The 12,985-nt window shown below is 42.1% G+C and overlaps 1 protein-coding gene across 1 annotated transcript in view; it reads left to right on the forward strand.

Annotated features, from left to right (window-relative positions):
• Positions 1 to 12,985, forward strand: part of ANO2 (anoctamin 2) — a 363,940-nt gene that overhangs the window by 174,969 nt on the left and 175,986 nt on the right. Inside the window, exons 11-12 of the mRNA XM_054507219.2 lie at positions 3,032 to 3,166; positions 9,346 to 9,506. Coding sequence (XP_054363194.1) covers positions 3,032 to 3,166; positions 9,346 to 9,506 — 296 coding nt within the window. The remainder of the gene's footprint in view (positions 1 to 3,031; positions 3,167 to 9,345; positions 9,507 to 12,985) is intronic.

The raw sequence follows: 12,985 nt of genomic DNA on the forward strand, positions 1-12,985 counted from the left end.
TTCTTTGGGTTATTTGGATGGGTGTTGTTTAATTTCCAAATATTTATGGATATTTTCAGATATCTTTCTGCTATTGATTTTTAGTTTAACTTAATTGTGGTCAGAGAATAAAATTTTTATTTCTTCAATCTTTTAGATTTGTTAGATTAGCTTTATAACTCAGAATATGGACTATCTTGGTGAATGTGTGTTGAAAAGAATGTATTTTCTGCTGTTTAGTGGACTGTTCTATACATGTCAATTAGGTCAAGTTGGTTTGTAGTGACTTCTATGTCCTTACTGATTTTATGTCTCCTTGTTTTCTCCATTACTTGAGAGAGAAGTGTTGAAGTCTCCAATTTATACTTGAGAATTTGTCTATTCATCCTTTTAGTTCTGTCCATTTTTATTGTATGTATTTTGATGTATGCAAATGATCTGTGCATTTTACTGTATGCATTTAGGATTATCAGGCCTTCTTAATGAGTTGACCATGTTGTCATTAATTGATCTGCCTCTTTATCCCAGGTAACGTTCTTTGTTCAGAAGTCTTTATATGTCCCAGCTTCCTTTTGATTCATGATTGCATGATATATCTTTTTTCATTTCTTTACTTTTCTTCTATATAGGCCTTTATAATAAAAGTGGGTTTCTTGTATGTTTACATTGGTTATCATTAATATATTTATATTTTAAAACTACCACCTTACTATTTGTTTTCTATTTGTTTTATATGTAGTTTGTTTCTGTTTTTCCTCTTTTCATGACTTCTTTGCAAATGAGTATATTTAATGGTTCCATTTCATCTCCACTTTTGGTCTGTTAATTATACCTATTTTTTAAATTCAGTGGTTGTTCTAGGGTTTACAGAATCCATCTTTAACTTAACACATTCTATTTTAAAATAATATTATACCATTTCACATCCTGGGTAAGGGCCTTCCAATACTCTCTCTCAGTTTCCTCTCTCCTATCTTTTGTGCTATTATTGTCCTACTCCTATATATGTTATAAACACCATACGACATCATCACTATTTTTGCTTGATACCAATGTTTCTCTGCCTTTTTTCTATTATTGCTTTCCTCCATGAAATTTAATACCACGTATATACTGTATATCTGTTTATGTTCTGTGGCACTTTGGAGACCTAAAAACCACTGTAATACCTAAGATAGTTTTTGGCTTCCAAAGAACTAGTTTTATCCCCATGGGAGAGTATTTTGGGTTGACTGTTTTTTTTTTGTTTGTTTGTTTTTTCTTTCCATACTTTAAGGTTGTCACTCTATTATCTTCTGGCTTGCATAGTTTCTGCCAAGAAATTGGCTGTAAATCTTATCTTTGTTCCTTTGCATATAATATCCTCCCTTTCTCATCTTCCCCTCCCCAACAACACCCTCACTCCAGCTTAATTAAAGATTTTCTATCTTTGTTTTTCAGATTTGATTTTGGTATGTCTCAGTGTGTAGGTTTCTGTTTTTGTTTTTATATTTATTCTGCTTGGGGTTCTCTGGAGTTCTTAGACCTATGTTTTGTTGTTTTTGATTAATTTTGGAAATTTTTTAGCCATAATCCATTCAGATATTTCTTCTGTCTTCTTTCTTTTAATCTTCCTGGGGCTTCAATTACATATATGATAGGCCCTAGGATATTATCCTCTCTCCTGCCCCTCTCCCGGAGCAGACTGCTGATCCTTTTCACTCAGTGATTTGAATGAGAGATGGGCCTGGGAGATGAGTGTGCTTCCACACTCCTCTTCAATAAAGAGGCCCTTTCCAGTTTCCTACCTTGCCCATTACCCTCCTTATGAGTACCAGGTGGTGGTCATTGGCTGGGATCTTATGAAGGACTGCAAGCCCCTCTTGTGTCTGGAGCTCTTAGTTATTGTAATCTGTCATGCTAACCTATACTCAGCCTTTCAGAATTTACAAGATTATATCTTTTTCTTTGTACTGCCCTTTTCTCCTGTGCTCTGCCAAATCTGAAAGTGTTTTCATGTCCCATTTTCCTTGGAGGGGCTTGTCATTTTTTTTTTTTTAATTCAGTTCACATGATTACCTTGTAGCCTCCATTCTATGATGGGTTCAAGGAAAGTTTGATGTCACAGATTATCTGGATTTTTCTTGTTGCTAGGGTGGAAGCCACATTTTCTTGCCATTGTCTATATCCTAGGTGGGAGCAGCATCTTTGGTAGTGGATAAATAGATTAAATTCACTGTTCTTATTTTTTTGTCCTCACATCAAAGAGTGGGCTGCACTCCCATTTCCCTCCTGTGTTTTATGTCATAGCCTCTTGAGAAATAAAATATACAGTTTCTCTGTGGTTTGTATTTTTCTTGTCAAGTGTCCATCACCAATATTTATTTAAAGGAAAAATCCCTTTTTAGAGACTTAGTGTGACAATTTACTAACTTCCTGAACTCTAGAGATCAAAAAAATGGCTTGTTAATTTTCGCTCTAAAAGAATTTTTTAAATTATAGAATTAATTCATTAACAAAGTAGAGAGTTTAAAATTGCAGAAACGTAAAAAATAAAGAAATAAAAACCACCCATCATCCCATCAGCTAAAGAAACCATTGCTAATATTTTACCAAAATGCTTCTAGTCATTTTTCTGAGTTTTATGGTTTGTGTACATAAGTACGCATGCCCACCTAGATAATTTGTGTTTTTTTCACATAATGAAGTTCTGAAAAGGTGTTTTTCTGTGGGTTACGGTACTCATGAGATGATGATGTGTTACTTATGTTTGTCTGGTAAAGATGCCAAAATGTATGGTCTACTTTCAGTTTGCTGTTAGGGCTGGATTCCTTCTTGGGGCTAGTTCACGTGAATAACCAGGATTCTCTGGTGTGTGTGTATGTGTGTGAGTGTGTGTGAGTGATTCCCAGGGAATGTAATTCATAGTGGAAGAGACCAGTTCTTTGTGCTGATCCCTCTTGCGCCATCTAACTTCCATCTCTTTTCGTTTACTTGTCAGGTTTAGAATAAACAGAAATGGGGGAAGTTTATGGTGTTCTCAATATGTGTTGCGATATTCTTTCTTTTTCAGAAAGTATTTTGGAGAAAAAATTGGACTATATTTTGCCTGGCTGGGATTATATACATCATTCCTCATTCCATCTTCTGTAATTGGAGTGATCGTGTTTCTTTACGGATGTGCAACAATTGAAGAAGATATTCCCAGGTGAGAGGGTTTTAAAGAAAAAGCCTCAGTTCCCACATGGCAGTACTTTGGAGTTTCATCCCAGTTGTGAGTACAGTTCACATGCTTCCTTCCAAAGTCCTTACCCTCTATTCTCTCCTCCCCTTACTACACACATAACCTCCCTCCAGAGACAGATCTGGGAACTACAGAGTCTGGGAATGGCTTCAGAGCCTGCTGGGGATGGCTCCCTTCCTTTCCTAGTTAGGCTCTTCTCCAGGGCTAGAGTTTGATACGGGCAAGTGGATTCTACCTGATGAAAAAACCCATGCCGGAGAAACGCATTTTCCCCTCAACTTCACGACTTTTTTCTCTGGTTTCCCCTAAGACCCGAGGCAGGAAATGTTGAGTGGCATTGGGTAGTGATCACATGTCGATATGGTCAAACACTGTTGGGGTAAAATGCTGTGAGGCTGTCCACAGAAGCAGGCAGCTCTGGAACTGAGGGGGCTCAGCCTCTGGTTCAGGAAGTCAGAAACTGCAGGTGACAGGCCCCATGGTGGGGTTCTTGGAGAGCCAAGAGATGGAACAAAGTCTGGTCCTTATGGTGAAAAGAGAGCCTACAAAGAATATAAGCACTTAAAAATAGCATACTCGGGCTGCAGGGTGGCTTAGTTGGTTAAGCATCTGACTCTCGATTTTGGCTCAGGTCATGATCTCAGAGTCATGAGATCAAGCCCCATGTTGGGCTCCGTGTTGGCCATGGAGCCTGCTTCAGATTTTCTCTTTCCCTTCCGTCATTCTCCCCCCCCCCACTCATGCTCTCTCCTCTCTCTCTCTCTCTCTCTCTCTCTCAAAAAAAAAAAAATAGCATCCTTTAGGATAGACAGCATTACATATTAGCTGTAAGACTGGATAGTTAACTCCCCAAGTCTTCCTTCCCTTGGCTATAAATAGTGATAATAACCCATACCTTGTGATGTTGTTGTGAGGATTCAAGGAGACGATGTTTGGCACATAATAGAATATTAATAAATAATTGTTGAAGGAATCAACATATGTGGAAATAAAGTACAAGTGACGAAAGAGACACTTAACATATTTAGCATTTAAATTCCTTGCCATCTTCAGCACTGTCCTTGAAAACCGAAGCATGGTTAATGTATTTTAATACTTTTTCAGTTGCAAGTGATAGAAATGCAACATGAACTAGCTGAAGCAAAAAAAAAAAAAAAGGAATTTATTATAAGGATTCTGGGGTGTGTCAGGGAACGCAGTGTCAGGCGTGTGACTAGCCTAAGGACCAATGGAAATAGGGACTCCTATTTATCTCCCATCTCTGGTTCTTTCTTGTATTTGTTTCATTACAGATTTTCTCCATTGGATGTAAACATTCCTACTAATAGCTCATGGATGTTGTATCGTAGAGCTTTTTCTTGAATTGGTTCCAAATGAAAAAGGCCTATTGGCTCATTTTGGATTAGGGTGGAGGCTCTGGGCCCACAGTTGTGGCTCTGGGGCAGGATCATGCTGTACCAACAGGATGTTCCCTCAGTATCCAGGTGGATGAGGATACTGGGCAGACTGTGGGTGTCCACTATAGTTGGAGGAAGTAATGGCCATCCTGAAGAAAGGACCAAGAGCTGGGCTCCTTTGAGAAAAGGGTTTCTCCAATGGCAGGAACCAGGTATCTCTTCTTGCGGCCATGTTAATCTATAGAAATGGTCTTGTAAATTAGAAACTGGAGTTGGTGTTGCCAGTAGTTAGAATAAAGCTAAATAACCTTTGTCTGGTTTGGATATTTTTGTGTGTAAAACTCCGGTACCAACTGCCCAGTGTTTGACTGGGAATTCTGGGACCATCACACAACATATATGGTTGAGGTTCTGCCTTCCTCAGGCCATCTAGCATGAGGGAAAAACTAATACTTGCCAAATGCCTACCTTGTGCCAGGTATGGTGCTGGGTGTTTGTTAGGTACTTGTCTCTTTGATCCTGTAGAGATCATGGTTGTAAACTGTGAGATTGGTATTATTTTCACCTAACAGAGTTGGAGAAATTGATGCTAAGTGCCGTCATATAACTTGTCCAACTTCAGCAACTAATAATTGTCAGGGTTGTGACTTGACCTCAATTGCCTCCTGCTCCAAAGTCTTTGCTTTTGCCCATAAGATGTGAAGTCTCCCAGAAGGTTCATATCCTCCCTAGCAGCCAAGTAGTTTCAACTGGCCTTACCTGGTACTTTCTCAGAAAACATAGCTCCCACGTGTCTCTTGCCCAGTTTGATCCCTAGAGAGCTGGGCCTCAGATTGATCCAAACTAGAAAACTCTACACTGTGCTTAGAGAGCTAGTGCCAGGGTAGAGGGTGGGCCATCAGTGTGCTCGCTTACATTGGGATTTAGAACTTGTGCCTTGGTTCCCCATATGGGAATACATGCAACAGGGACCATGTAGCTGAAAATGACCATGGTCTACACATATTGAAAAATATATATCTATGCGCATGCATTCATGTATATGCAGGTATATATGGATGAGAAATGTGATGATCATTATCACTGCAGATGTCTCTTCTTACCTGTCAGAGTGTGTAGTGTTTCACAAACTATGTATAGCAGCCCATTAGTGGATCACAGGATCAGTTGAATGGTTACATTTTAAATGAACTAGAATAAGATAGGATAGAGTAGAATGAAATATAATATTAGTATTCATCACAAGAAGGAAGTATGGGTATTGTTCCATGAGATTTTATTTGGCTATATAATATGTTTATGGGGAAGAGAGAGAGTATGTATGTATTTGCATACTGGAATCTGATGGAAAAGATTGTTTTTAAACTGTAGGTCACAGTCAAAAAAGTTTGAAATTGACTGTTTTAAAGCTGAAATTTTGGTTGTTGGATTTTCAGACTCAGGGTGGGGTGTGATAATTTTTTTCTATTATTTACATCTTCCTCACTTATGTGTATTATGAAGAATTTTTTTAAAAGAACTGCTCTTTAATCATAATTAGATAGCCGTCAAAAATCCAAGCTCGATGGGCTTGACGAAAACTCATAAAATACCACTCCCTATCAACAAAAGAATAGTCTTTAAGTCCCAATGCTGAATCTAAACAAATTCATACTCTTCCGGGATCTATGTCTGTCAGCCACTCCTAAGCATGATTAAAAACTTGTACCATTCCTGGGGTTACTTTAGAGGTTTCTAATTTTGACACTAAGCCTGGAATTTATTATCTATGTATAATTTTTAAAAATGCTGTATTTTGAAAACATTATAGATTAATAGGAAGATAGTACAAAGGGGCCCACCATGCCCTTCATCCAATTTCCCCTCATGGTTATGTCTCATATAACCTATGTCTCATATAACCATATAACATAATAGTTATGTCTCATATAACAATATCAAAAGCAGAAAATTTACATTATGTGGAAGTTTAAATGGTACCTTTTATCACCAGCAACTTGGATATATGAATACAAATATCACTTATGAGTAATAATTCCATATGTGCATGATACATCTATAGAACTTTTCTCTACTTACCAAAGGATTGGTTCTATTTATTAGGCATTGGCTTACATGGGTAGGAAAGCCTGGAGCATTAAAAAAAGCTAAAAAAAAAGCTGATTGATCTAAACCATCTTGAAAAAAAATGATTACCTTGGTCTGAGACCTTAATAGCAGATGCTGTGTCTGAATTTCTGGAATAATTCCCATGTTGCACCATCTCCCTTTGTGCAAGCACAGCCCTGTATCACCAAACTTATGAGCAACGAGTTACTGACTAAAAACACCACTCACTTTGGAGTCCTGGTTCAGCTGACTGCCAGGCCATTTATCAACCTTCTTGTGCTTTCTAGAGAAAATAATAGACTGAAGAAATACAGCATTTGATTTATAGCCACAGTTGGTTCTAACTAGAAATCCGTGGATTGTGCAGCTAGTGAAAAACCCAGATGTGATTTCAGTTTTAGCTGAGCTTCCCTCACCTTTCCGCTTCTCTTTCAGCCTTGTCTAGAGAGGCATCCTCTCTCAGGGAACACAAAGTCATTTTAATATCATCCTGAGGCAGAATTTCTCCAGAATTCTGTTCAAATGGCTTGCATCAAACAGACAAATAAACAAAACGACCCTATACCTATAAAGCATTGTGATTTCAAGTTTAAATGATTTGGGGAGTATCCATGCGATAGTGGCTGCCATTTTGTACAAATGATTGGTAGTTGACTGTCCTCCCATTGTAAAGCCAATAACTGACACAGCACTTATGTTTCAAAGTGCTTTGCACTTTGTTAGCTGGTTTGCTAACACTTTTTGATTCCTGACATTTTAGCACTGACTAGTTTTGATTAGGATTAGGTTGGCTAGGGATTATCCCTTCCCCAAGTCTATGTGTTCAAAAAAAAAAAAAAAAAGCCCCAAACAACAAAGTGATGTCCCTGACACACATATTTGAAGGGCAGCACCAAGGAACTTATATGTTCTCAGTCATGGCTTAAAAGCACAGCTCCTTACTATAATTTATAAAGACCAACAGTTTCCTGTGTGAATCTGTTTTCTAAGAGGGGACTCTCCTCTCTGAAAGTAGTGACTCCTCCTCAACGATACAGGGGACATTGTTGGACCCAGAAGACTTAGAATAAACCTTGCTCTCCGGTTACCCATAGGAACGTGCCCAAGTGAAACCAGCACGGCTGAACTTATTATTAAGATGTTACTATGTAATATTGTCATTGTGAATGAGTCACTGCTGTTGACACTTGCCAATGGAGAGCTTAGCAGCGAGTCAGTGGAGGAATGAGGATATACTCTCAGAGACCTAGAGTTTCCATTCTCTCACACAGAATGGCCTTTCTTGGTTTTGGGCTTAATAGCTCATTAAAAACAAGCCTGAAAGCCGGGACTTGAAAGACGGTGACAGCCCTCAGGAAAACCCTTCATCTTCTTAATGAAGGGGAGCTGGGCCCAGGCATCCCTTGACTTCTGGCTTTCATCTAAGCACTTGCTTTAGCACACAGGGTACCAGTCGGCTGACCCTGGCAATGTCCTCCCACTTGTCAGCCATGCTCTGTAGTGCCCTCTGCTGTCCCTTTCTGGAGGAAACACAGCGGCGGTTTTCAGAGTAGGACCCCCTGCCTCCCCATGACTGTGTGTGTCTCCAGCAGCTCTGTGAGAACAGCCGATGCTTCATTTTCGTGAAATCTTGAGTTCTCCACCCTGTTCTCCCAAACAGTGAACTTCACCATCTATCCATTCCCCTGGGGAAATATTACACACCAGAGTGATGAGTTCATTCATTTTCCTACCAATATGTAGTGTGGAGGGACAGTAGGGAAGCCGATTAGGGCTGGTTGTTCTTTGGTTCTCATTTGCAAGCACTCATATGAGCCTGAATTTATTGGATCTAGCTAATCACCTAAAGAGTGAATGGAATTTCAACTATATTCATTAGTCCACTAAATAGAAATATACTGAGAATAGGTTAGAATATAGCTAACGTTTTTTTGACTCTATAAGTATCATAGAACCTAGACTTTGGAAGAATTTACTTTATTCTTCCATTCCCCCTAATCCCATTTCATGGTTTAGATCATTATTATTAGGCTGAGGTTATTAATTCCCATTCTACAAATGGTTATGCAGCTGATGCACTTAGAAAGGGGCTTCCAACCCAGCTCTGACTCCATTCTTCTCCACATGGCTTCTCCTTGAGAAGTAAGAGATTGTGTTGATCCAATCACACTCTTGTATTTGCCTCTCCTTGTGACCAGGTCTCACATGTTTGTGAGGCAGCCAGTAGGCTTTAATGAGACAGCCTGAGCTTGCATGAAGATGGTGAAACCTAACTTCAGACAAGTGACGGATTCATAGTTGGTGGTACTCCCCACCAACCTTTTAGACTCAGTGCATTTTGAAGGGACTTTATAAAGCATCATGCAGTGTACAACATCTCTGGCAGATGCTCACTGATTTTCTGTTAGGACACTCCTAGTGATAGGATCTGTACCTCAGCAGTGGCCCACCCACTTCTTTGACAAAATACAGGAGTAATGCTCTCATGGTAAAGAATTCAACGTCTTTAACACACCCCACTTTTGGAGTTGATCAGCTCCGCCATGGATTTGGAAGTGGGGGATGTTTTTAGGGTGATTTGCTTGGGGTGGGTCCTACTCGAGCTCCACTTGACCCAGCAGCCTCTCTCTACTGCAGCAAAGAGATGTGTGACCAGCAGAATGCCTTCACCATGTGTCCCCTGTGCGACAAGTCCTGTGATTACTGGAACCTCAGCTCAGCCTGTGGTACGGCAAAGGCAAGCCACCTGTTTGACAACCCTGCCACCGTCTTCTTCTCCATCTTCATGGCTCTATGGGGTAAGTGGTTATCATGAACCTTGCTTATTTTGGTGATACCTTTAAATGGGTACAGTGACCATGCTCTAAAGCCCATATCCTTTGATTTATGCCCTTTAGTATTTAGTCCTCATACCTCAAGAAGTATTTTAGGGACAATAGCTTTTTCTCTTTTACTTCTATGTGTGAATAGAACTAGGAATATCCTCCTTGGCTTTATATATTTTTTAAAAACATAGAGGATATTAATCTTGTGCTAATCTCATGTATGCTTTATTCAGAATTTGAACCAATGCAAATCCCTAGCACACCCATAAGGCACTCCAGGTATATCTGCTAAGATGTGTAAAGTCACAGATAGTCACTATAACACTCAGAGTGGTGGGGTGACTGCTATGGCCACAGAGTTCGCTGGTGGTGAAGGTGGGCCCAAATCTGATCTCCTGACTCCAGGTTCTGTGCAATTTCCGGGACACCATGAGTGCAGATGGTGGAGATTTTACTTAATGCCAGAGTAGTGTTTTCAGTATTTCCACCAAAGGGATTTGTGAAGGAGAGAACAGATAGTTCCTTCATTTTCCTTCTTCTCCCTTTACCCCCAGAGTATTAGGGTAATAAACTTTCTCTGGCCGTAGTCATCTGACCATAAACACACACACACACACTCTCTCTCTCTTTCTATTCACAAACTGGAATGGAATAACCTAGAATAATAACCCCTGTGGTAACTGGACATTTCCAAGGAGACACACCCACATATATCATACAAGGAACAAAGTCTACATGTTTCAGCCCATCTTGAGTAGTCACCTGACTTTCACTTTTTACTCATCATTGGATATGCAGGCCCTTAGTTTCCCCATTGGATCACAGAACAGCAGGGCCGTGATCCCACTGCAGAGGATGCTTGATTATCACTGACTCCATGGGGTCGGGAGGACATGCCAGGATGAGACCATGAGTCACACATTCCTGAAAGTGTGAAGAAGAGAGAGGGAGAGGGAGAGGTCTGTTCTCAGTAGTGCTGGGAGTACTAATACAAGCTTTCTCTGTTCCCAGAAGGGACCTCTCCTTGGGTGGAGATAGAACCAGACTGGAAAGACTGCCATATTACTAGGCCACCAAGGAACATTTCCAGGGGACACTCTCTTCTCTGTTCCCTAGGGGAATAGCCACTGCCCAGGGACACATGGAAGTAGTCAGCCCACAGAAATAGGGGCAGGGAGTAGGAGGAGGTGGCACTGGTCACCATAGGGCCCTGGAATTGTTCACAGGAGGGCTTCAGTAGAACCAGCTGAAGCTGAAGCTTGTTGCCTGGGAGTCTTAGGCAGCAGCTCTGTGTCTCCTTGTCAAGCAGGGCATCTCATGATTACCCTCAAATCCACTGGAACTGATTTGAATCCAGAATACATATTCAGTGTTTGATATATTGCAATCCTAATTCCCATTCATTTGTCTGAAGAGATTCCCATGACTGAGTAGCTAAAGCTTAATAACGCTGGGTCCATGATCCCTTATGGACTTTCCTGGGGTGTGTAATTCCTTGTTGTAGAGAAACTTGATTTTCAGTTGTACTTGACCACTCTCAAGCCCCAACAACTACCTCTTCTCTTTCCTCAAAGCTGTAATTAACAGATGCCTCCTGCCCCCTGGGATCTGCGATAATTTACTGTCCCCACCCCTGCCCCTCTCACTCCCCCTCATGGGGTAGCTCAGGAAAAGCATGAAGGGTGGGATGTGTCAGAGCTTCCTGGCATAGCGTGGGGTTCAGTTGTGTTTTTTAACAGCCTGGCCGTGTTTATGTGATTGTGTATTTGGTTGCAGTAGTCAAGAGCTGCTGGGCACGGTTGCCTGCAAATTATGATTAAAAATAGTAGTACTGCCTCTCATTACCATGATTATTATGATCAGTGGTGCTGTGCTGGGTGGGCCTGGGCTGGGGCCCAGTCTGCCAGGAGGAAGGCTGGGAGAAGTGGTTCTTCGCAGAGAGACTACCTGTCAGTTGCGCAGGAGTGGGGGTACATGGAGGGTGGTAGTCAGCAGGGCCTGGGTCTGTGGAGTCTTCAGGCCCAGGTCCTCTGTGGTTCCACTTCAGACTCCAGGGAACTTTGGAAAGCGAGTGAAGCCTTATTGAAAAGGGAAGTAAAGGGCCAGGGTTTCTGAACTCCGTTCTGAATAGAAGTTAAGGGCATTGACTTAGGGGCCAGGCGGTCCTAGATGCGTGTCTCAGTCCTGCTCCTTACCAGCTGGGGATCCATGGCAAGAAGACAGTGTGGATCTAGCTCCGTGTCACAAAAGTCAGCACTCTTAACCAAGATGCCATGTACCTGGGGCAAAGTTCTTAACCTTTGGGCATCATCGTGCTCATCTGTGAGATGGGTGAAGGAATACCCACCCCCACGGTGCTCTTGGGACAAGTGAATGAGATATGGGTGCAGAGCACTTAGCATGGTGCCTGGCAGAGAATATACACCAGGAGCTGTGGGCTGCTCTTCCTCATTATGATGGGCCTCCCTTGTCCTCATGAATCCTCTGCAGTGACTTCTTTGCCCCTCTCATCTGTTCCCATGCTCTGACTTCTCTTCTTCATAGAGATTGCAGTCAGGAAGCACTGTGGATTGTGCTGTATGCGGAGCCCTCCTCAGGTGCTGAGAAGAGCATAGGAAAAGGAGGGACACCCTCCTCCCCACCTTATTCCCAGAGCATCCCCAGGCCAGTGCCAGTGTTGGGAGGTCAGGATGCACTTAAATGAAAAAGCCGCAAATCCAAGGGAGAAACCCTGCGAATCTGTGCACTGTAACATAGTGCCAAGTAAAACATGGAGCTTTTAGCAAATGCACATTCAGCCGGTCTGTAGGTGTTTATTCTGCTTAGTTCTGTGCTGTGCCCAAGGCAAACAGGCAGCTAAGAGCTGAGGAAGTTTACAGTCCCATTATAGAAACACTGCAGACCTGAGTCGCAGCCAACAGGGCAGTGCGGCATGTGGCGAAGGGTGCCCAGGCTTTTCCTGTGGGTGGTGTCCCGGGGGTGGCCTCAGGGAGTGTCACTTCCCTTCTTTTCCAGGGCACCAGACCCTAAGGACAGTTGGAGCATGGAGGAGAGGGCGACCCCAGCAGAGTGGGTCAGGAAAGGATGAGGGTAGCCTGTGGAGGGTAGCATAGGGGCACAGGACAGTTTGCGTGAGTTGGGGATGAGGAGGGCAGCGAGGAGGTGACCTTAGCAGCAATGCAGGTGTGAGGTTGTATGTTGGCAGACTGAGGGAATGGATTTAGACAGATGGGTCGGGCCACATACACAAGGTCCCCCCATCCAGAGAGAAGAACTTACACAATAAGGAGCCATTGAAAGTCTAGATGGGGGAGTGTTGGCATCCTCCCCCTCCCAGCCCCTTCTTCACTGCCCAAATGCCATTGTTCTTCAAGACTCGGCTCAGATGGCTTCTCTGGCAGCCAGCACACTCCCTCTGCTGCATGCCCACAGCTCCTTACGGTGTCATTCTT

This window comes from Mirounga angustirostris, unplaced genomic scaffold (assembly GCF_029215605.1).
Source record: "Mirounga angustirostris isolate CCGP_5_RB_7025 unplaced genomic scaffold, mMirAng1.0.hap1 SCAF_5, whole genome shotgun sequence".
In the NCBI taxonomy this organism is placed as follows: Eukaryota; Metazoa; Chordata; class Mammalia; order Carnivora; family Phocidae; genus Mirounga; species Mirounga angustirostris.